A 25974-nucleotide genomic window follows, 5' to 3' on the forward strand; every position below is an offset into this window, starting at 1 on the left:
TTGGAAAGTGACCAGAAGTTAGAGAAGTGTTGATGAAATGGGAGAGAAACGGTAGAATATCAGGAGCGATAGTCTGATGGAGGTTTGAGGGTCCAGAGGACAGGTGGTAGGGCGGGCAGAGGTAATGAGGGTAAGAACCTCACTTGGAGAGAGAGGGGAAAAGGAGGTAAGTGTGTTGGTGGAAGGAGGGTCTGGTGACCCAGTGGTGAGTAAAGGTGAGTCAGAAAAAGAAGAGCGAATATCATCAACCTTTTTTTCAAAGTGGTTAACAAAGTCGCTTGACAGAAGGGAGGAGGGGGAAGGGGCTTTGGGAGGGTCCAAGAGGGTGGAGAAGATGGAAAATAGTTTTTTGGTATTGGAATAGGAAGATTGGATCTTATCTTGAAAGAAAGTGCTTTTTGCCTGAGAGATCGAAGCAGAGAAAGAGGAGAGGAGATTGCCAGCTTTATGAGTTGGTGGGGACGGAGACAGTGAGAAAGCAAAGGCGGTTAACAGAGATGTTAGTTCGTCTATCTTCCCTGTCTGGAGGTTGAAGTCTCCGAGAAGTACAGCGGGAGGGCCAGTTTCAGGGATGTGTGAGAGGAGATTATCTAATTCCTCCAAGAAGTCCCCCAAGGCGCCTGGTGGACGGTAGAGAACAACAATGGTTAATTGTATAGGATGGGTTACTGTGACGGCATGGAATTCAAAGGTGGAAGGAGTGAAGTTAGGTAGCTTGAAGAGGGAAAAGCTCCATTTGGGAGAGAGCAGGAGACCAGTGCCACCTCCTCTGCCAGTGGGTCTGGGTGTATGGGAGAAGGAATATGCAGTGGAGAGAGCTGCTGGGGTGGATGTGTTGGATGGAGTAATCCACGTCTCAGTGAGAGCAAGGAAATCCAGAGACTGCAGGGAAGTGTAGCCAGAGATGAAGTCAGCCTTAGGAACAGCTGACTGGCAGTTCCACAGGCCGCCTGAAACTAGATGTTGGATGTCAGTGGAGCATGTGGGATAGACGAGAGCAGGCCGGTTATATCGATTACGAGATACACGGGGCCAGTGATAATTGCGAGAAGACACATGAACAGGAATGGAGAAAATACACATGATTATAGCACGAGGGGCTAAACAACCAAATAAAATAAAACACCAGCGATACTTAGTTCAATCAAAGTAGGATTTGCATCCTCTTTGCCTCCCTCGTGACTCCAGCAGGACTCTATTGTCTTTGTCAGTCTTAGAGACTCCAGCAGGACTCTATTGTCTTTGTCAGTCTTCGTTTGTCTGACGCTGAAGCTGACGCTCCAGGAAAGTACTACCTAAAAATGGACACCTGATTGCTGAGTTCTCACAGATGTGGGGCCACGCCCCTTTAATTAGTTAACTCTCTGCAGCTGGTGGCCCTCAAAAGGAAATCTAGACTGGCTCCCTCCTGAGTTGCTATTGTGTCTTTTCAGTGGCCCAATGGTTTTACAATTACATTAAACCCTAAGTTATAAAGTTATGAGTTTAACCCTTAATACAGTTACACCTACTCAATAAAGCTCTTAGTATTCTACAAATGTTTAAATCAAAGTGAACCCTTAGTTCAGTTTTAAGGTTTCAGTCAAATTACTTGTCCCAAGTTTCTGCCTGACAGATACTGTTGCGGTTTTGAGATTTAAAATCACAATTTCAGTCAGATCAACTACAGAGCATTTATACAGAGTACACACACTGAAACTGAGAAGTCTAAAGACAGAATGTTACTCACACAATTCTAGAAGTCACCAGTTGTTATCCTGTCAAAATCGAGTTGCACACACATTAATATACCCACATGCCAGCTAAGGTCAGAAGAGCTTTATTTAACAGCTGGTCTTATGTCTGTGACCCCTCCTGTTGTTCATTGATAAGCCTGAAACATGCACTTGTCAAGGTTCAGAGACACATTTTGCAAATATGGCAGTAGCCATCGATCATCTTAAGATAAGATATACTTTATTGATCCCAAGTTGGGAAATGTTGTTGTTACAGCAGCATACTACTTTGTTCTACTCCACTACAATTCAGAGGTTAACCTGGTATTTTTACTCCACTACATTTATTTTAGTTACTTTGCAGATTCTGATTAATGATGTGAAATATAAACAACCCTTAAATCAGACTTTAGTTACACCTGAGTCAAATTCAGGGAAGGTGATTGTCAAGTGCCAAAATAAACTATGCAATATATTGGACGTTAAGTACTTTGTCAGACTTCATATTTATCTGTGGATAACCCCAAAGTTTTTTTCTTATTCAAAAGAAGACCTTAACTTAAAGTATTCTTTAATGTTTAAATAAAGCCTTATTAGTTTTTCTGTTTTGCACATCCTCCTATTAATATCTTTGGACGTCCTGCACTAAACTGTTTTATTGTAGAGATCACTACAGTATCTTCTTGATATTTTCTATTCTATATTTCTATCATGGCTTCTACTTTCCCCCGATTTTGTATGTAGGCTACTCTTAATATTTAAATGTTTTCATCAAATACAACTAATTCAATAACGTGCTTTAACCACTAGGCGGTGCGGGTTAAAAAACCAGTGGTGTACTTAATAAAACATAATAATATCAAACATACTATGACTATTCACTTTATTGTGAAATTAAAACAGAACGGTAAAGGAAAATACAGTTTCAGTCTCTCGATTTGAAGCGTATGCATTGTACCATGAACCTGTATAGACCTGTAACAGTCAACTGCATGAGGAGTTGGAAAGGTAGTTCAGTAAACAATATCTTTAAAAACTACAAAAAAAATCCCTTTCTATCAGCTGTGCACCGTTATGGTGTAAATATAACCTATCTACCAATTGGATCAAATATAAAAGTCAGCCGAATTAGTGTTGATACTACAAGGAGACGTATTGTGTGAAAAGAAATGGAAGATGTTGTTTAATTGCTAATATATTAGCACTACATCGAGATTAAGATTAAACTAACTTCTTATGGGAACACCCGCATATACCTATGGAGTTAGCCAGATGTGTGTAAATTACTATTCATGGTCATTTGAAAACAAATGCCGGTGTCGGACAGACACAAACACACCGAACGTACAGAGCTGAACTGAGTAGAGCACATACACACACACACACACACATCATGCGCCTTGCTGACTGGACATCTCCTTCATAAAACGAATAAAAGGGGGAGTAATCGGGCAGTTCAATGTGTGTAGAGATGTGTGTAGAGGTGTGTGTGGTTAACACGTAGCAGCCTGCAGTCACTCTTAAGCTGTTCTGATAAAGGTAAACACAGCGAAGGCGGTGCGTAAAAAGGCACATCTTTACCCGCTGGTGCTGCACTTCTCAGAGGCGGAGTATACGTCCCGCTGCCTCCTGATGCTGCCTGCAGCTATTTCATGAAGTGAAGGAGGTTTTCCTTCTATAAAACAGCTGCGGGCAGCAGATACTGTGAGAGTCCCGGACATGAATTCATAGATCAAGGCAGACTGGTTTACTCTCCTGTTTTGCCAATCCGGTGCTTAAACATATAGCTCTACACCCCTGGCCGACATGTCCTTAAAATGAAGTCAGAGTTTGAAATATATCTCAAATAATGTATGCACTGCCATTTCCCCACATTAACATAACAGTCTGCAATTAAACGGTTGTCTCCTGTATGCTCCTCTACTTGGCGCACCGGTAACTTTCTCGTGCGCACGAGAGGCTGAGACGAGGCTGAGCTGCCGAATCCCTCGGAAAACATCATAAAAGCCATTTTCAACGGTTTTCTGGTGAAAGATTAACTAGGCTACTAGATGAAATAATATGACTGGTATAAGTGCGAAAATTCTAAAAAATTATGATAAAATATTTGTATATATTTATAATTCTGCAAATATTACGATAAACTCACAGCTATTTCGCGGCCCGGCAGTAACACCTGGGGGTTGGGAACCCCTGTTTTAGCCTATCGAAACCTCTGAAAAAGAAAGGTGTCTCTCAGAATCGAAAGAGAAAAACCTATGGGAAAAACACAAAAGTATTGTACACAATTTAAACCAATAAATGTTGTGTAATTAACAAGGATAAACTAATGTTTTTTAGTTGATGAGTACTGCAGATATCACTGTTAAATCATTTGATCATTGGTTTAATTATGAAAACGTCGAGACCGGAAATATTGTTTTCAATCCGTAACTTTACATGGAGGCTGCCGCATACCTCAAATCATCTTCGTAATATCTATCAAACTATAGATCCTACATATCGACTGGACGTGGATTCTAAAAGTCAGTGGCGAGCCGTCAGGGCCCTCTAGGCCCTCTGTGAGGGCCTAAGATATTCTAAAAAATATTTGAAAACATAAAAAAAAAAATTAAAAAAAATATTTTAGTTGTTACATTTTTCATTAGTTTTACCAAAATAACTTGATTTAATTGTGTTTAAAATAACATTTCCAAATAAATAAATCCTTCGAATCTGCCTGTTCAGTTTCTGTTAGAATGTGAAGGGTTAAATGCCGTCTCTGCGAGTTACTGTGAAGACGGGAGAGCTCGTTGGTCCCTCTGTACATTCACAGAGGGCCAGCTATAGTAACTCAACGAGAGAGTAATGTCAAATGACAGTACAATTGACCAATCACATCTTCCCTCTAAATGGGCGGGCTTTATTTTCGCGGACTTTATGACAAGTTCCGCCCGCTGTGAGGTCTATGCAAGTGGTGCAGTGACGCGTCCTAAAACCCGGAAGTAAGCTGCGCTCGGATTCCCTCGACAGAAAGCAGTGGGATTTCTCCATAGGGTTTTGGAAAATAGTTTGAAATAAGGTCTGTGGAAAACGAACCTGTTAGATAAATGCACGTTTTGTTCAGCCGGATAATATCCACATGTCTACCCTACTTTTATTATTTTCGAATCATAAATCTAATCGATAGATTTATGATCGATAGATTTATGATTAGCATAAGTTCGTTCATGATGGCTCACTTCAGTGATAGTGATGACGAAATTATTAACCGAGTCATTTTCAAGATTGAGTTACAATGATAAACTGGAGTGGCAAAGGATCAGCTGCATGACCCGCCATCAAGTGCTTCATCCAAAAGGACAGGAGGATGGACTTTGTGTTTCAGTGATTTGATCATCAAACAGGCCCGGACTGGCCATCGGGAGCACCGGGAGGTTTCCCGATGGCCTGGCCTGCTAAGTGGCCTGCTGGCCTGAGGATTTATTTTATGTATGTATTGTGAACGCAACGCTGCGCAAATGTGGGTTTGACTCTGCCTCACAGAGGGTGACTGGCTGTACATGATGTGGCCTGCCGACATGGCCACTTTCATACAGACCATACACTAATGCCCTCGATTGGTCTCTGTGTGTCATTCAAGCTCGGGAGGGTGTGTCAGACCCGGCGCCAGAACAAATCTAAAGGGAGGGCATATGATTTTCATGGGAGGGCACACAAAACTGTCACGTGCTGCGGGCCTGCGGCACAATATATATATCAAACAGCATCGCGCAAAGACGCACACTTATCGCAAATACATACACGAATAAAGGGCAACATAGAAACCACTTTGAAACATTGTGTGCGTGGCAGCACAAACACTGGTAAACCACGAGCAAGGCACACTGGTTAAGGATGGCAGCTTCCTCATCGTTGCACTCGGAGAGAAATAGACGGCATTGTGCATGTCGTGAGAGGTGTATGTTGCTGTGTGGGGAATGCTTTCCATTATTTTGGCCAACTCTGCATCTTTGTACTGCAGCGTATACTGTCCCCGTGCTCTTCTCCTGTTCGGGGTTCCCAACAAAACCCTGGACAGGCTCCAGTATGTCCAAAACTGTGCTGCTAGGGTACTCACGCACACAAAACCGTGGCAGCACATCACTCCCACCCTCATCCATACACTGGTTGCCGGTCAAGTCCCGCATATCCTACAAAATCCTCCTCCTTACCTACAAATCCCTCCATGCCCATGCCCCCCAGTACCTATCGGACATCCTTCACCCACATGCCCCACCCCGGAACCTGCGGTCCTCAGACTCTGGCCTGCTTACCACCCCCCGCACCAAACTGCGAACCTATGGGGATAGAGCCTTCAGTGTGGCAGCCCCCACCCTCTGGAACGCTCTCCCTGCGGAGATACGCAACATCCCCACACTTGAAGCCTTCAAAAGGGCCCTCAAGTCCCATCTGTTTGCCAAGGCTTTCGGCCCCTAAATCGATCTGTTGTTCTGTTTGTCTGTCTTTTGTTTTGTTATGTTTGTCTTTGCACTATTACTTGTGAAGCGACCTTGGGTCCCCTGAAAGGCGCTATAGAAATCGAAGCTATTATTATTATTATTATTATTATACTCAAACAGCGACAGGAAGAGCCCACTGCCTGAGTCGGACATGCTGTGGAGTCAATCGTGGTCACCTCTGAGAGGGAGTTGGTTGACAGCTAAAAAAGCTATATCAACGACAACTGACACGTAATAACGGTTCCGTGCCAGCTGATCTGCACCAAAGTACTAATTTCCTTATTTGTTTCCTTGCGTATCTGTCTCTCTCTCCACAAACTCTCACATGAAATGTGTTCTTTTGATGCGGCATGCCTTAGCAGTCCTTTATCAGTCTGGAATGCGTGTTTCCAGTGGCAAAAACCTTTGACAGTAAAAGCCGCATCAGATGAAGACGTATTTACTTTAAACTGTCTACAGGGGAAGCAAAAGGCTGCGTCTGCTTTTAACGAATATTCAAGCCATGGTCTGTTGTTGTACCATGCATTGGCAAAAGTGCGCTTCTTTCCTGAAAACAATCTCCCTGGATAAGGATCCATTTTCACCTGCTGGGTTTATTAACCCCAAGATCATCTGGGGCTGTTGTTCTTTGAGCGGTTGCTGGCCCAATACTGTTGATGTGCTGCGAGGTAGCGTCTGTAGTGGAGGCTCCGTCACGGAGGAAGGAGGAGGAGGAGGAGGGAGGGAGGAGGAGGAGGAGGAGGAGGAGGAGGAGGCGGAGGAGGAGGAGGAGGCAGGAGGAGGAGGAGGAGGAGGAGGAGGAGGAGGAGGAGAGGAGGAGGAGGAGGGAGGATGATGCTGGCAGGTGTGGTACAGGGTGTGGCAACGCAGGTGGTGATGGTAGGGGCACAAGGAGCTGTGCCTCGGAGGACAGCGTTGGTGGCGGCCGCCTTGATGTGTCAAGGATTGGGCTCGCTAACTCAGCCCCGGGGTTTGCCGAGGTCAAGCTTGTGACATTAAGGCGTGCTGCTGCAACGGCAGGCGCAGGGTCGCCAGCAGTACCATCGGCTGCAGTTCTTTCATCGCTATTTCGTTTTAATAAATCCTTAGACCTTTTAAGCCAATTTCTGAAGTCCATTTTGTAATTCAAACAGAAATGGGAGTCTACAGAATGCACAATAAACAATAAACAAATCCAGAATAGGCGGCAGAGTGTGACGCTGTGATTGGTCTAAATGTGGACGAATCACAAATCACAACAGACACATGAATTTATTTGACGTAGCCTGCGATTTTTTTTTAGTTACTATCTGACATCACATACATCGTAGCATAACAGTTCACCTTTTATTTATAATTTTTCCAAAAAAATATTATTTTTTTTTTAAAGTTTTAAATAATAAAAAACGTGTTTATTGGGGGAGGGCAGGAATATCAAATGGGAGGGCCTGGCCCTCCCACGGCGCCGGGCATGGGGTGTGTGTAGGCTATTGTTGTTGTTGTTAGCATATGGTGCTAGCTAGCTGCGCTAACGGATACAAGGAGCTGTTTCAACAACAAGGTGGAGGAGAGTCCTCTCCTGTCAGACTGAGAGACTGATAACTACAGCTCAGGTGAGGTAAAGGACTCTGCTGAGTGTTTAGATAGTTAACTTAGTTCTCAGTGGGTCTCACGGTTTGGTCACCATTCATGTAAACACATATTTCCATTTGAGGGGGGAGTGATTAGTCAAATATAGATGAATAATAATAAAAAAACGTTAACTAGGTGAAAAAATGTAAGATAAACTTTTAAACTTGTTGAGAGCTAAAACTAGTCTTTGCTGCTGCCTCACAGAGAAGCAGGGGGAGAGGAGGGAGACAGGAGAGGCTGGTTCAGGAGGCCAGACACACTCACAACTATAAATGAACCAAAAACAAATAAATAAACAAGTTTCAATGTTTTTTCATATTGGATATGGTATGTTATTGGTTATGGCCATGTTCTTATGATTTTATGATTATTTAAATGTATACAGTTCTGTTTCATATAGGTGTAGTCTCTCTCTTTATTTCCCCCTCAAAATGCACCAGATTGATGCATTTAAGTCCAACATTTAAAAATAAATCTTACCGGGGGAAAATGCCCCCGGACCCCCCTATAGGATTTGAGGTCCACCCCCACTTAAAATATGTTCACATGAATAGGTTCCTAAATAGATTTGCACATTTTTTAAAATAGTAACCCATCTCCATATTTTTATTTTTTGGTAGTAGATTTAGAGGGCTATCACTATGGGCAGCAACGCTGTAAATATTGACAAATAAATCCAGCAAAATGCCACAAAAAACTGGTAGTGGCCTGGCTGGGTGTATAATTCCCGGCCTGACTTATTGTCCCAGTCCGGCCCTGTCATCAAAGGTAGGCCTAACTCATTTTCAATGTGGGCCGCCGTGCCGACTTAATTCATTTGTAATTGTTACTTGGCTGTGGGTGCCCTGTCCAGTGTTGCCAACTCCATAGTAAGGAAAGTAGCTATTGGCTGTCTGAAAAGTCGCCAGAAGTCGATAAATGACGTAATCGCCAATTTACATATCATGTAATGGCGGCTGTAGGAGAGAGCATGGTAGAGGGGAATACAAAAAACGTTCCTAACCCTTCAAGGATCATTAGTTTTAAATAATGGCAGCTTGCTTTGAGTGGCACTGTCATAAGGCTTTGCCTTTTGAGTATGTTTTTGGGTTTTAACATGCTTCTTGATGTCAGACAGTTTGGCATAGAAATCCCCCTTACAATAAAGGCAGTATGCCCGTGTGTCATCTCCAATAAATGGCTTCAACCATCCTTTATACTCAGGGTTTGATTCCCACTCCTTTCTGTATTTTTGAGAATACAATTTAGACTGTGCCATGATGTTTAGCTTGTCACAGAGAGGCACACACACAGTGGACGAGGTGATTGAGTGACTGAGGCTGTGTGAGGCAAAGCAAAGCAAAGGCAGTTATTTATTATAGTGTGAAAGTGAGTGAAGAAACATTTACATTTTACATTTAAATCCCGCTCAAAACCAGGACGGCTTGGCAGTTGGCGCATGCGCAATTCATTTGCAGTCTTGACGCGGGGGAGTGTGGTTGTCTCCTCTCTGCTCTGACTGCAGCAGCAGCTCTGCTGCGGCCAGGCAACTGTCAGTCTGAGCGCCTGTGAGTACTATGGGAGGGAGGCGGGGCTCACGGCAGCACCCGCGGCTCGTTAACTGCAGAACAATGTGAGTCTCCAAACACCAGAAAAGTCCCTAATAACACCATTATAAATCGTTAGATTAGTCGTTAGTCGCTTTTGACACAAATAAGTAGCCGGAGGGTTTGGAAAGCCGCCAAATTTAACGAGAAAATCGCCAAGTTGGCAACACTGGCCCTGTCATGATAGGTGTTTAAATAAATTGTGTGGTTTTGTGTGGTCATTGATGCGTTTTGCACCCCGGGCCGCTGTTGTGATATTCCGCTGAAGTATACGATGTGACGTAATAACTCTTCTTTTTTTTCGAGGGAAGGGGGGGGGGGTCAGAGGGCCTAGGTATAAAAGTCACGGCTCGCCACTGCTAAAAGTACAATATACACTTCTCGCTAGAAATCTAATCAAAAAGCGTTTTAATGGCCAAACTATCCTACAATTTAGGATTTTACAGAGAGGGTTATTTGTGAATAAACGACCATCTGTAACGTTTGCATTCAACGGGAGCACTAGTAGGCCATAAGGTGAACCCTGTTATCGTTTCATCCCGCTCCACAGAAGTGGAACTACACAATTTTTAGTTCATAAAAAAGAACGAGTCATGCTTATCCACCAAAAAAAAGTTCGTCGCTAAAATTCCTGTCAATTCTTCTAGGCACGTAATTATTGGCTGAACTAGTCCCTTCAAAGCGTAATAATATCTTGGTCAAAAGTAGTGCCACGGTCCGTCACGTAATCGTGCTACACCAATTGGGTAGCTGCATATACCGGTATCAACAAACAGATTTGGAAAAAATGGCGACCGCCATGGTTTCATCGAGTAGCGGGGACGAGGAAAACGCACCAGAAAGTCTCAAAAAGTCAAAATTATCAACACACAAACATTGTTACATGCATATTACGTCTGTGAAGCACGAAAAGGTTGATTATTTTACCAATACAAGATGGAATACGTACAGGACAAGCTTACAACGGTGGCATTGATTTTGAAGTTACAAATACAATATTATCATATTACAATAATAATAATAATAATATAATATATATATATATATATATATATATTATATATCTATAATAATAATCTATATATATCTATAATAATAATCTATATCTATAATAATAATCTATATATATCTATAATAATAACCTATAATAATAATAATAATAATAATAATGCAATTCATCAAATTATTATATGATGAATGAGTAAATAAATGAATCAATGGTCATTGGTATAAGTACTGCATTTTATTGATCTAAATTACTTATTGCATTTAACGTGTACAGGGTAACAATAACAACAGACAGACAGACAAAAAGTCTTCAGTCTAATGGAATAATCCACGAGCTCAGCCAATGAACCTAGCGATGCGAACATGGTAGTCCAGGAATGTTGTTGTAGCTGGAGTTGGCTGATAAACGCTGCTGTTGATTCGATGGTCAACTCTGTTCCCAGATAGTAAAACTTCTCACAAATACCGCATATATAACGCAAATACCTCGGACTTAGTGATATATTAAGACATATGACAAAACATGACATAAAACAAGCATACAACACTGTTTAGAATCCATTTGGTCTGGTTTAGCGTAACCATGTAGGCGGCCATCTTTCACTTCTGTTGACAATATGCAGCTACCCAATTGGTGTAGCACGATCACGTGACAAACCGTGGCACTACTTTTGACCAAGATATTATTACGCTTTGAAGGGACTAGTTCAGCCAATAATTACGTGCCTAGAATAATTGACAGGAATTTTAGCGACGAACTTTTCTTTGGTGGATAAGCATGACTCGTTCTTTTTTATGAACTAAAGATTATGTAGTTCCACTTCTGTGGAGCGGGATTTCTTTTCTAAAGGACTTTTCGAGGTTCACCTTGCGGCCTATAGAGGGTGAACACTTTAAAACGTAATTAGAGGATGTATTAATCGCTTGAACAAACTACATATTTTGGTCGTAATAAGGGCCTGAACAATCGGCCAATTTGGTCGTATGAGTTGGAGGACTTGTTGGTAAGAACACAAAACATAAGAATGAGTGTAACTAGCAGAAACAAGCCTAATCCTGTCAATATGTGCTGACTGCACAATCCAGGCAAACTGTAATATGTTGTGAGGCTGCACCTTTCAAATGGTAAAAAAATGAAGATCAAACTAAAACATGACATTTAGGAGATGTAGCTCCCTCTACCATGAACATAGAATGAGGCCAAGCTGTACCTGACCAAAACTCCCACATCTAAATGTTAATTTTGTATCATACTTACACGTTTTGTTCAGCAGGCTAATCTCAACGTATCCGATGCGTAGAGTATATGCAATTGGCAAAAGCTGTAAGGCTAAAAACTTACTAAATAGAGTGATGCAGTAATGAGTCCCAAATACTGGAAAGTACTTTTTAGTACTTCCTGTTCAAAGTCAATGTTTTTTGGAAAGTGTTTGTGGTTAGAATCCTGAAATAAGGTCTGGGAGTTAGCACAAACTTTACCCTTTATTGACGTATTTTATGTCGTAGAACAAACTTCAAGATGAGGGAACTAGAAATTGTAAAATACTAACTCTTTTTGGGATTTAGGACTCTGCACCACTCTGTTCATCTCAACTTATAATATCAACTCCTGCAAAAAAAAACAATGAAAAAGCTTTATTTAACCAGTGTTTGTTGAAAAAGTTAGTTCACCAATGAAAAAGAAAGTAATACCGTAGCTCCCTGCTATGTTTACCGTCAGTAAAAGGTCAGTAGGTCATAAAGAATCGTTCTCCGACTGGCTGTCCTGCTGTGAAATCACACTCATCGATAGCGTTTCAGTCTTTATGCACACGTCCTGTGGAGACAGGAGCCTCACTGTGCTGTCCCCTGCACTCACACTCAGGTGAAAACATATGGTGATGCTGGCTGGATTTTACTTCCTATTTATTTCAATGAAGAATGTTTGATATTGTTTACTTTCATGAGAAATGGACCCCCTTGGTACAGAGTTTGCAAAGCTCTCCAATGTCTCCACTGACCGATCATTCACAAGCGAGGACAACGCAACAACACTATGTTGGTTTTAGACTGAAGTCAAGAAAGTGAGAGACTCAGGAAGCCCTCAGACGGTACCTAGAACAAAAAAGATTGCACAAGATTAAATAGGTTGACATAATGGGAGACCTAAATAATGGATTTAGGGAAGGATATAGTGATTAACGGTCAAAGGGATGTCCGGAGGGAGAAATGAGCATCAAAGAGATGTAGGGTGGAAGGGATGAAGGGATGTAAGGAAGAAGGGATATAGAGATGGGGGAAGCATTGAAGGAATGTAGGAAGAAATGGATGAAGGGATGTAGGGATTATGTGACGGATGAAGGAAGGAAGGGATTATGCATGGAATGGATGGAATGGATAGTGGGGAAGGGATGAGGCTCAAAGTAATGCCAGGAGAAGGGGCGAAGGGATGTATGGATGAAGGGAGAGAGGGATGGCCCTCCCATTTGACAGTCTTGCCCTCCCCCAATAAACACGATTTTTATTATTTATAAAAATAAAAATAAATGTTTTTTAATTGTTGTTGTTATAAATAAACTGTGAACTTTTATGCTACGATGTATGTGATGTCAGATAGTAACTAAAAAAAAAAAATCGCAGGCTACGTCAAATAAATTAATGTGTCTGTTGTGATTTGTGATTCGTCCACATTTAGACCAATCACAGCGTTACACTCTGCCGCCTATTCTGGATTTGTTTATTGTGCATTCAGTAGACTCCCATTTCTGTTTGAATTACAAAATGGACATCAGAAATTGGCTCAAAAGTTCTAAGGATTTATTCAAACGAAATAGCGATGAAAGAACTGCAGTCGATGGTACTGCTGGCGACCCTGCACCTGCCGTTGCAGCAGCACGCCTTAATGTCACAAGCTTGACCTCGGCAAACCCCGGGGCTGAGTTAGCGAGCCCAATCCTTGACTCATCAAGGCAGCCGCTACCAACGCTTTCCTCCGAGGCACAGCTCCTTGTGCCCCTACCATCACCACCTGCGTTGCCACCTGTACCACAGCATCCTCCTCCTGCTCCGTGCCGGTGCCTCCACTACAGACGCTACCTTGCAGCACATCGACAGGTACTATTGGGCCAGCAACCGCTCAAAGACCAACAGCCCCAGATGATCTTGGGGTTAATAAACCCAACAGGTGAAACTGGATCGTTTTCCAGGGAGATTGTTTTCAGGAAAGAAGCGCATGGTACAACAACAGACCATGGCTTGAATATTCGTTAAAAGCAGACGCAGCCTTTTGTTTCCCCTGTAGACAGTTTAAAGTCAATACATCTTCATCTGATGCGGCTTTTACTGTCAAAGGTTTTTGCGACTGGAAACACGCATTACAGACTGATAAAGGACTGCTAAGGCATGCCGCATCAAAAGAACACATTTCATGTGAGAGTTTGTGGAGAGAGAGACAGATACGCAAGGAAACAAATAAGGAAATTAGTACTTTGGTGCAGATCAGCTGGCACGGAACCGTTATTACGTGTCAGCTGTCGTTGATATAGCTTTTTTAGCTGTCAACCAACTCCCTCTCAGAGGTGACCACGATTCACTCCACAGCATGTCCGATCAGGCAGTGGGCTCTTCCTATCGCTGTTTGAGTATACGCTGCAGTACAAAGATGCAGAGTTGGCCAAAATAATGGAAAGCATTCCCCACACAGCAACATACACCTCTCACGACATGCACAATGCCATAATAGAGCTAACAGCAGTTCATCGTCTCCGTCTATTTCTCTCCGAGTGCAACGATGAGGAAGCTGCCATCCTTAACCAGTGTGCCTTGCTCGTGGTTTACCAGTGTTTGTGCTGCCACGCACACAATGTTTCAAAAGTGGTTTCTATGTTGCCCTTTATTTGTGTATGTATTTGCGATAAGTGTGCGTCTTTGCGCGATGCTGTTGGCCTTGCTGTTTGATATATATATTGTGCCGCAGGCCCGCAGCACGTGACGGTGTTGTGCCCTCCCATGAAAATGATATGCCCTTCCTTTAGATTTGTTCTGGGTCTGCTGCTAGTAATCGACAGGCGCTAACCGCTAAGCTACCCTGGATCCTACTTACACAATTACACGGCAATACCTCACGACACACAGAAGCACTATTTTTAACACGCTGCTAAACAGTAGAGCTTTAACACAGAACACAGACGGCACTAATCGTCAAGCAAACGAGTAAATGCACCAAGAGGCTAGAGGCGTCTGTCCCACATCACAGAGCCTCCAGTGATAATTGTCCCCAGGCTTTGTAGTCATCTCCAGCAGCTGTGCGCCGGCTGTGCGCTGCGATTGGAGTGCGTCGGGCCCGGCGCGCTCCAATCACAATCTTCGGGGGCGGACCAGAGGATGGGCAGCCAATGATGTCAGGGCTACCGCACAGCTCATTTACATGTCACACACACAGCTGAAAACACTCACAGGCAGATTACTGAGCAGATAGAAGGCGGAGACCGTAACAGTAATAGATGCGGAACATAAGTTTAATCAAAGTAAAGATATTTGTGCAGGTTCATCACAGTTCATCCTCCTTCAGCAGATAACACCTACGCCTCTCTCATTTACTAACCCCACTGTTCTTTGGTGTGGAATAATAAAATCATATGGGTTCCGCAGACATGCTAATGAGATCTAATGAATACAAGCCAGCAGACCGGCACAAATCAGACTAAACACTGATTCTGAGTCTGCAGTCGCTTTTGGTCTTGGCTGAGATCCAACTTTCCAACGTGGGTGTGTGTGTGTCTGTGTCTATACTTGTGGGGACCTAGATCTGTTTACACAGTCACGTGTGGGGACTCGCCTCCCTTATGGGGACAAATTGGAGGTCCCCATGAGGGGAATCATTAATTTTAGGGTGAAGACTTGGTTAGGTTTAGGGTTAGGGTAAGGTTAAGGGTAAGGGTTAGGGTTAGGCATGTGTTGGTTATGGTTAAGGTTAGGATAAGTCTCCAGGAAATGCATGTAAGTCAATGTAATGTCCCCTGAAGTGCTGTATACATGGTGTGTGTGTGTGTGTGTGTGTGTGTGTGTGTGTGTGTGTGTGTGTGTTTGTGTGTGCGCGTGTGTGTGTGTGTGTGTGTGTGTGTGTGTGTGTGTGTGTGTGTGTGTGTGTGTGTGTGTGTGTGTGTGTGTGTGTGTGTGTGTGTGTGTGTGTGTGTGTGTATATCCCAATCACGCAGTTATATCCTGTGTGATGCGTGTAGGAAGATATTTTATTTTTGGAAAGGGGGGCCGGTGGGTTAGGACTGTGTATGGCCGTGAACTACATGTGTATATTATTTATCGAAATTATTATTTGCAGTAATCTTTAGCGGCTCATCTTAACTTTTAGCTGATTTGAAGGGAGACATCAAATACGTTTTTTTTATCCTTTAAATATAACTATATTTTTGGAATAAAACTACTACAAATCATCCTCAGGAATTTTTAAATGAAAATAATTGTACAATCCACTGTGTTTTCTCTGGGCTGTAGGAAGGGGAGGGGCCTATTTTCTGAAAAACTATATATGGGGGAACTATTTTACTGCTTTATTGTGAAATTCAAGTTTTGAGGATACCCTTAAGTTTGTTATTTGACTCCATCTCACTTGGTTTTCCAGTCCTTAGGCATTTTTCTGCAGCCAAATCCAATTTGTTATATTTATCAAACCTGAAGCTGAGGCTGTAATAATGCACCTATTGATCTCAAGGTTGTGGGTGTGTGTGTGCATGTGTGTGTGTGTGTGTGTGTGTGTGTGTGTGTGTGTGTGTGTGTGTGTGTGTGTGTGTGTGTGTGTGTGTGTGTGTGTGTGTGTGTGTGTGTGTGTGTGTGTGTGTGTGTGTGTGTGTGTGTGTGTGTGTGTGTGTGTGTGTGTGTGTGTGCATTCAGCTCAAGGTCCAGATCAACAATTGTTCATTACTCTTGCCCCTTCCCCTTAGCCAACACACCAACCGCAAACACTAGATATGTGTATTTCTCTTTGTTATTAAGGGATAAGTTATTTCCAGCAGTGTGTGCGGTAAACTAAGCATACACATCAAAGTATTTAGCTGACAATGTAACTTGAAGCTAGCTAGCTTTAAGGTAGTTTACAATCAAGCTGCCTGTTCTGAATACGAGCACCCGGACCGTTATTGGACACAGGGCTGTAGGGATGAATGGATGGAGAGAGGAAAATATGTAGGGAGGGAGGGATGAAGAAAGGGAAGGATTAAACATTGAAATGATTAGCTTAAAGCTAGTTAGCTTACAATCAAGCTAGCTAGTTGAGAACATTGGGAACACTTACAATAACTAAATGATCAGAAGACCAATTGATTGAAGGTAAAGGAAATGTCCATGGGTGTATTCTGTACCTTTTTTGATTATTTAAATGATGTACAGTATTCTTTCAGTTATATTGAACACTGATAAAAACATATTTTGTGTTGCATCATTGGTGTGTTTAACTGCATCTGTGTAGATGGTGATGAAATTGTGTTTCACCTACAGCAGGGTTGCCAACTTTGGGTACCTGGCTGGAGTGAGATTTTGATATCATGGGTTTAATTACACATCTGCTCACGAAATGACTGCTATCGTGTCAGTAGCGGGACCTTAGCATATAGGATATACAATATATACAAATACACAATATTGGACACAGACTATAAAGGGCACACAGTTTCATTCACTAATCAAAGTCAAACACATATTTGTTTCCACTGTTTTATTGTGTGCCTGTCGCGATAAGCAATTAATTGACTTATCGGCTCCGGAGTATTTGTGTTGGGTAATCTATGGTAAGGCTAACCCATACAGTGGTGGGGCTCAAGTCAGTATTTGCAATGTAATTACATACACGCTATATCGCCCCCTTGACAGTGAAACGCCACGCGTGAGGTGTAGATTATTTCCCTGTCTCAATCCAAATTGAACTGTATGAAATAAAAAGGCACATTTGTCTTGTAGTAAATACAAAGGGCGACCTGGAGCCAATCCTGCAATTTCCCCACAGGTGAAAGAGTTGACATGCTGAAAACCCAACCCCTGCAGGGGGGTCCGGAGGGGATTCTCCCCCAGGAGATTTTTTAAAATACTAACATAAAATACACATTCTGGTACTCTCTTGAGAAGAAAAATAAATAAATCTATTACTACACGACATATTTAAATGAAGCTGAACCTGCTGAACCTTCTCTCCTCACAAAGAGAAGAGGCTGTGTGAATTACTTTACATTGTGGATAAGGGTGGATAGCCCCCATTGTTCTGTGTGTCAAAATGGAAGACAGCCCACACACCTATCAATCAACAATCCGTGGGGTCTTATTTCATTACGTGTTGATTTCTATCAACACGTAATGTTGTATCGATGTATATAGAGATGTACTACAAAACTACAAACTCCCAAATGACTGAACCCCCTTACCTCATTGGAAATAATTAAATAGGCTATCTTAACTGGTGGTGTGTGCAGGCTTTGACTGTAATTTGTTTCTGGGTCTGTGAGGCTGCGGTTTGATTTCTGTATTTTGTGCAAAGATGAAGCAGCAGAAGGTAAAGGTGCTCTTGACCATGGTAACTGCACAGCATGTGGCTTCATCTCAATAATAATCCTATATTTCTCTGTTTGACCGCTGTAGCCACAAAAGCCATGAAAACTCAATCAAACATACATGTAACAGCGGGCAGGAGATCAACCTACTGTACAGAGATCCATACTATTTCACTTCAAATTCATTTAAATTAAACTGTAGTTTCATAATGTTGCATAATGAGTGAGGATGTCCCATTTAATGCACATTTTATAACATTTAATTTAACTGATGCTTTTTTCCAAAGGGATGTACAATAACAACATCGCTTTCAAGAAGCCAAACCATTTTAAGTACAGCTCCATTGGTTTGAAATAAGCTAAACCTAAGTAGAGAGTTTCCTTTAATTAATTATTTATTGTATTGGTGCAGTTGAAACAGGTGTGTTTTTATCCTGTGCTGAAATATCTGTATACTTTCAGCTGTCCTGACATCAATAGGGAGCTCGTCCCACTGGTTTGGAGCCATGATAGCATACAAGTGTGTTTTTGTTCAGGGGGCCCAACTCAATGATACTTTCTTCCATGTGCTGATGTCTGTGGACTTTAGACAAGAGAAAGAATGTGAGAGTATAATGAGAGGTGCTGGAGGCAGAAGAGAAAGGATGGAGCAGGTGTTGCCTTCCAAAACTAAACGAGGCTGATCAAGCTGGTGTCAGCGTCCCTACATTGGCATCATTACCTATCATAAAGTTGACCATCTGGAAAAAACTTTTGTATTTAGAAACCAAATCACTCAATGCTTTAAACTGAAAAATACAGCTATTGCATTGTTAAGTCCTTCAAAACACAAATGCATGTTCAAAAATAAATCAATACATGAAATGCGAACATGAATGAAAAACAAGAGAACTAGAAGAAAAACATCCATCCTCCAAAAGATATTAAAAATAGAACAGAATACATCTGAAGACAGATCTCAGGTCAGAATGGTGTTTGTTCCAGAGAACTGCAGAGCTTAACACAAAATCAATAAAGGCCCTGTCACACTGTCCCGAAATGTTTGTTGTGCAATAAAACAACCCGATGGACACACGATAAAGGAAATGTTCAAATTCGGCTGTGATCGTAGCAACATCGGGCCATTCGTGAGGGCATCTTAAGCCATCGTATGACCGCCGGTGGAGTTTCTCAGGCTCCGGCAGCAACTTCGTGAGCGGCAACTTCGTAAGGCATCGTGAGGGCATCTTGTCAAATCGTGTCATCTTCGTGTTATCATCGGTGCATTCACCCTCACTCTGATCGGGGCGAATGCCCGATGGCACCGATGATAACAAGATGCCCTCACGATGGCCTTACGAAGGGCACAATTGACACACGAATTCAACACGAAAATGAACCTTCGCAAGGTCCTTCGGCAATTTTTTGGCATGCCAAAGATTTTGCCACCGCTCACGAAGTTGCTGCCGGAGCCTGAGAAACTCCACCGGCGGTCATACGATGGCTTAAGATGCCCTCACGAATGGCCCGATGTTGCTACGATCACAGCCGAATTTGAACATTTCCTTTATCGTGTGTCCATCGGGTTGTTTTATTGCACAACAAAATCATGTAAATATATTATGTAAATAACCCAATTTGTGTTCTGTGAAACTAAAAAGGATATAATATATTATTTTGAAGGACAGTTGACAGGAAGTTGTTGTTGTTATGGAAACAACATTACGGAGAAAACGTAATATTTTCTACATATAACGACGGATAAAGTAAAGAACAAAGTCTGAAGATATCAGTACAGTATCATAGTACTGTAACATAATTGTTTTTGGTACTTTCATTGCAGTTGTATGTCTTAAATGTAATGTAAATGTTGCCTTCGTGTGTGGTTCGGGGCCATCTTCGTGCGAAATTCACAATTCCATATTCGTGTGTCCATCGGGTGTCAATTTCGGGACAGTGTGACAGGGCCTTAACAGCAGTCAGAATCCAGAATAATGATACCTTTGGGTTTTGCTGTGCTTTAATGGAGGATGTAGGTGCCTGGGTGAGTCATCAAAGTGTCTGACTTTGATGGTGGAGTTTGTTTTTGCCATGCCTTTTACCAACAGTAACCTTTGTGTCCATGGTTAAAAGAAACCAATGTTTGCCTGACCTTAAAGAGAACCTGCTCTAAGTCTGGATATCCTGCTTCGCTTCCAAATAGGTGTGACAAGATGTGTCCCCCACACCCTGTGTCCCTCACACCCTGTGTCCCCCACACCCTGTGTCCCCCACACCCTGTGTCCCCCACACCCTGTGTCCCCCACACCATGTGTCCCCCACACCCTGTGTCCCCCACACCCTGTGTCCCCCACACCATGTGTCCCCCACACCCTGTGTCCCCCACACCCTGTGTCCCGCACACCCTGTGTCCCCCACATCCTGTGTCCCCCACACCCTGTGTCCCCCACACCCTGTGTCCCCCACACCATGTGTCCCCCACATCCTGTGTCCCCCACACCCTGTGCGACTCTGCTATAAAGAGAAACAAAACAGGTTCCACACAAAGACAGGAAATAAACACAGGCAAGACATAGAAGAAGAAAACTGAAAACAGAACCACAAAACATGAGATCATGACAAATAGGGATGGGTATCGAGAACCAGTTCTAAATTGGTATCTTTACCTGATTGGTCAGTAACAAAAAACCACAAGCTGTTATCGATCCTGTTATTCTTTGATGGCACCCAGATGATTGTTGAGCTCAAACTGGATCCATCTTCATCTTTTTCACATGATTTTTCTAGCATTTGGACTGACTATGGGGACAATGTATTATCTTTTGAATTTACACACGACACCTGTTCCACATCTGTCCGTCCTGGGAGAGGGATCCTCCTCTGTTGCTCTCCCTGAGGTTCCTCCCATTTTTTTCCCATTAGCTGTGGGGTTTCTTTGGAATTTTTTACCTTGTCCGATGTGAGGTTCAAAGGACAGAGGGTGTCATACTCGTATTCTGTACAAACTGTAAAGCCCACTGGGCTATATATATATATACATTGACTTTTAGACAAGTTTACTGTAAAAGAGGTACAATTAAGTAGCAAATGACTCTATATAAAGCTAAACTCTCAAATGTCCCTCCAGAGGGAGTTTCTCTCCCACTCGCTCCCCCACCCTGACTGAAATGCCTCCATTGGACTACTTTGTTTACTTCTGTAACATAGTAACAACATCACTATAGAAGACTTGCACCACTATTTACGCCCCAACACATTGTACATGATAAGCTAAGGGCCGGGACATCTCTAAGCGGTTGACCAATCACAACAGAGCCGGCGAGCTAACCAATCAGAGCAGACTGAGATCTGGTTTCAGACAGAGGGTGAAAAGAGGTGCTGCAGCATGGGCAGTATGTAATGTATATATACGATGAATATTAGCATAATAGGGCCTCTGAAACTCTATTACACTTATGGAAGGCAGTTACGGTTAGTGGTGAGACCAAAAAACAACTATTCTGAAAATACAAATTCAAGTAGTGTTTCACTGTTCCTAATTTGAATGGGATTGTCGTTTAACTGTATAATAAGCATTTTCTCCTCTCAGAAGCGAAACACCATCTGAAATGCAAGCTGAATTATGACAAATTATAAATAATTTAACATTTTTATAAAGAAAATACCACTTGTGTAACATAATCACCAATCTGTGAAGCTTCCAGTAATCCCACGATTGTGTTTGTGTGTACGTGTGATTGTTTAATGAAGTGCTGTGATTTGTAATTGTTTGGGTTGCTTTGTTACTCTGCTGAGCATTTTAAAGAGCAATATGTCACATATTCTAACACCGCCAATTATTTCTGTCTTTTCCTCTCCAGGCATTTAGAGGAGGTGGTGTTTACTTGCGGCTGTGAGATTCGCTGGCTGCAGCTATGGCAACAGAGAGGGGAGGCGGGGCTGAGCAGCCAACAGTTAGAATGTGATGACGGCTTGAAGATAAAAGTGCTGCAGGTTATGAACATTAGCAGCTGTGGTAAGTGTGAAAACTAGCAAAGACATACGAAGCCTTGACCTTAATGATTGGCAATTGTAATAGCTAAAAATTGTTTTAATAGGATTATTGTGTTCTCTTTTTTTTTATAAATCTTACGACAACAATAAACAGAAAACAAAGCTAACAATGTATCAGGACGTCTACCTCTCAGCTCCAAGCCCATTTGTCCCTAATGAAACCTTACATCTCCTGAAGCTCACATATACATCCTGCATGTTCTGTCTACATTTGTGGACTTTTTTTCCATCCCATTGTCTCTCTTTGCTTTCAGACCTGCCAGAAATCAGCGTCAGCCACAGCAACCTCACCGTTAAAGAGGGGGATCGAGTAACGGCTATCTGTAACGGCTCTGGATCCCCGCTACCTGAGGTGGACTGGCCTGTCAACGGCCTGCACTCCATCAATGCACAGGAGGTAGGAAGGAACCAAACACGGCTGGACTTGTGATAGCAGCAAGTTAGCTCTCAGTAATAAATGTGTCTGTCTGTTGGTATAAATCATTGATAAGATTTGTGGCAGAAAGAAACGTAGTAGAAGTGTTGAAGTCAACATTTTTAAATTAGATTAAGCTACTTAGATGACATTGTGAGGGGTCTGACAGAGGTGTAGTTCTGACGGAGAGCACCAGAACGTCGCTCCGGCACTTCAAAAATTGCAGTACCCATAAGGAGCCGTACACATGCCGCAGTTTCTGCGTGGCTGTGTCTTTAGTTGAAAGCCCAGTGGCGATCTGTTCATCTGTCACACTGTTGTCACACAGTCAATAACTTTGTTGTTATTAGCATCTGGTTAGCTAGCTATGCTAACGAATATAAGAAGCTTTTTCTACAACCAGTGAGGTAAAGGCACGTCTTTATATGATCATTATAGTTATAAAAAAATAAGAGAATAAAGGAAACAGGTATAAAATACTATATGACGGTAAAAAAAAGTTGTTAAAAAGAACAAGAATACATTTTAAAAGGGGAGTGATTTGTAAAATATCCATAAAGAAAAAGAAAATCTGTTTATTTATAAAGCACATTTAAAAGTGATTTTTGGTCGAGCCAAAGTGCTGTACATGTAATAGAAACACATTACTACAATCACAATAAAAGACAATAAATTACAACAGATATATAAAAAACATATGGAAATGTCAGGAGTCATTCTCCGCTCTGACTAGAAGGCCAGGGAGAAGAAGTGTGTCTTTAGTGATGATTTAAAAACCCCTAGTGTCTCGGCTGACCTCACATGGAGGAGCAGAGTGTTCCAGAGCCTAGGGCCAGCTGCTGCGAAAGCTCGGTGCCCTCAGGTTTTGAGCCTGGTCTTGAGCACTATCAGCAGCAGCTGGTCAGCAGAACTTAAAGCTCTGGCTGGGGTGTAGCGCTGGAGGAGTATATATATATATATATATATATATATATATATATATATATATATATATACTATATAGGCCATTTAGGGCTTTAAAAACAAATAAAAGGATTTTAAAATCAATTCGGAACTGAATTGGAAGCCAGTCAGTGAGGCCAGAATTGGGGTGATGTGGTCACGCTCAATTCTGTTTCATATGGGTGTTGAGAGAGATGTATCCATAGATCTCTTCATGTTGCTCTCAAAGTGCACCAGATTGATGCTTTTAACTTCAACATTTAAAAAAAAATCTTCCCGGGGGTGCATGCCCCCGGACCCCCCTACAGGAGGTTAGGTCCATCCCCTACTTAAATCATGTTCATATGGATAGGAAACTAAATACATTTGCACACATCTTGTGTCCATATCTTTCTGTTTTGGTGGTCATGCCACAACCGTGCACGTGAATGCATGCGCGAGTCATGGTGAGATATCTGGATTAAGAGGTTGCTTTTTCTTTGCACAGAATAAAAGAAAGGCGAAATGAGTGGGCTGTGATTTTAGATTTTTTAAGCAGAGGTTGAGTTCAATCATTTGTACGGCCCTCGGAGGATGTTGTAAAAATTGAAATGGCCCTTGAGAGGAAAAAGGTTCCCCACCCCTAATTTATCCCCTTGATTTAAAGAGCACATATTATGCTCACTTTCAGCTTCATATTAGTATTTTATGCCTCTACTGTGAAATGTCTCCATGCTTTAATGTTCAAAAAGCTCTTTATTTTTTATCATACTGCCTGTGCTGCAGCACCTCTTTTCACCCTCTGTCTGAAACCAGAGCCCAGTCTGCTCTGATTGGTTAGCTGGCCGCCTCAGTTTTGATTGGTCAACTGGTTAGAGTTGAATTGAAAAGAAAATGAGATTGGGGAATCTTTAAATAATGGCTATAAAAGTGTTTGTACTGGGTAGATTATTTAGCTAAATAACAATATGATGAATTACAGATATCTGATTCACAATGAAAGTCAATGAAATAAAAAGCAATTTTGGCTCAAATGACGTAATGGACTAGAATGGAAGTTGTAGTATCACCGTTTGGCCACTACGAAAATGTTACTTCAACTGGCACACTTCCTCTTGGCTTGGTTTAGTCTTTAAGCCACAGCCTGCAAACAGCCTGCCACTTGTTACAAACCCAGCTGTGAGTCATCCAGCTCAGAAGACAGCATGTGAAAAAGTATATATCGTAATTGCTTCCTTCCATTGCCTTCAGAAGCTAACTGCTTTTCCACTCAGGTCAGGCAGGACGGATGATTCAGACCACAACATATTCATCTTGTTACATCCATGTATCTCAACGTGCATCTGGACACAGTTTGATTGCCTATTAATCAGGATGTGTAGAACCAGAGAACCAGTCAATATGGATGAGAAGTTGACTTTGTGTTTAGGCTGTAAGGCTCTAGAAGCAGCTTGTGTTTCTTCAGGGCTGTACCATAGAGTTTATTATCCGTCAGAAAGAACATTTGGCTGTGTCTGGAATAAAATATGAGCTTAAGCCTACCAAATGGATCAAAAATAATATGACATAAACTTAACACAAAAAGTAAGGAAATGTGTGTTTGGTAGATTATTTCTTTTTTGTAACAATGCCTTTTTCTTACCTTTCAAATGGTGCCACATTTGTGAGGAACAAGCATTTGTGGGATGAGCAGCAGAGCTGAGTATGTGGGTTGCGCCCATGAAAAATGTGACATATCTCCTCTGTCAAACAGCAGCCACTCTCCGGTGTCGTAGGGCTGCCAGGAGGCCTCAACATGTGGAGGAACATTATGTTCAGCGATGACTCCAGATTCGGCCTACGGCACATGGATTGTAGGGTCACCGTGTGGAGAAGACGCGAAAAACGCTTTGCTGATTGCTGCACCGATAGAGTAGGAGTGGAGAGGATGGGATGGCCTGCCTGCAGTCCTGACCTCAACCCCATTGAACCCCATTTTGGGATCAGCTTGGCCCTGCTGTCCGTGTCAGTGACCAACACAACCACGTTGGCTGACTTGGGACATATCCCATCCCACAGCAGAGTGTAAGCATGATGGTGACAGCATGAGGAGGAGAGGCTGTTGTGGCTGTGTTTGGTTCTTCCACACGCTACTGAGGCTGCTTGTTAAATTAATACATTTCTTAAATTGTTGCCAATATGTCTTGATTCGTCAGATTTCAATCATCCAATCCACTTTCTTTTTGGTGTCTATATACGCTGGGATCCGGAGTCATGGATGATCCTGCGGTCCTGTGTCCTGGATCGCGAGCCCTGGATCTTGAGTCGTGGCTGTGGTCCTGGATCATAGGTCCTGGATGGATATCCTCGTGGATTCATCTTCCTATTATACACACATGCATTTCCAAACATTTGGACTACCTATGTTGCAAATGTATTATCTTTTTTCAATTTACACACGGCATCTATTGCACGTCTGTCCGTCCTGGGAGAGGGATCCCTCCTCTGTTGCTCTCCCTGAGGTTTCTCCCATTTTTCCCTTTAAACTGTGGGTTTTCTCTGGAAGTTTTTCCTTGTACGATGTGAGGGTCTAAGGACAGAGGGTGTTGTATTGTCATACTGATATTCTGTACACACTGTGAAGACCACTGAGACAAATGTAACATTTGTGATATTGGGCTATATAAATAAACA

The 25974-nt window shown here is 42.3% G+C and overlaps 1 protein-coding gene across 4 annotated transcripts in view; it reads left to right on the forward strand.

Moving 5' to 3' along the window:
- ntrk3a (neurotrophic tyrosine kinase, receptor, type 3a) overlaps positions 1-25974 on the forward strand; it is a 232987-nt gene that overhangs the window by 85717 nt on the left and 121296 nt on the right. For all 4 annotated transcript variants that reach the window (XM_034196308.1, XM_034196317.1, XM_034196326.1 and 1 more), the window contains exons 5-6: positions 21773-21927; positions 22220-22362. In XM_034196308.1, the coding sequence (XP_034052199.1) occupies positions 21773-21927; positions 22220-22362 (298 nt within the window). The remainder of the gene's footprint in view (positions 1-21772; positions 21928-22219; positions 22363-25974) is intronic.

Source organism: Gymnodraco acuticeps, unplaced genomic scaffold, assembly GCF_902827175.1.
Source record: "Gymnodraco acuticeps unplaced genomic scaffold, fGymAcu1.1, whole genome shotgun sequence".
In the NCBI taxonomy this organism is placed as follows: domain Eukaryota; kingdom Metazoa; phylum Chordata; class Actinopteri; order Perciformes; family Bathydraconidae; genus Gymnodraco; species Gymnodraco acuticeps.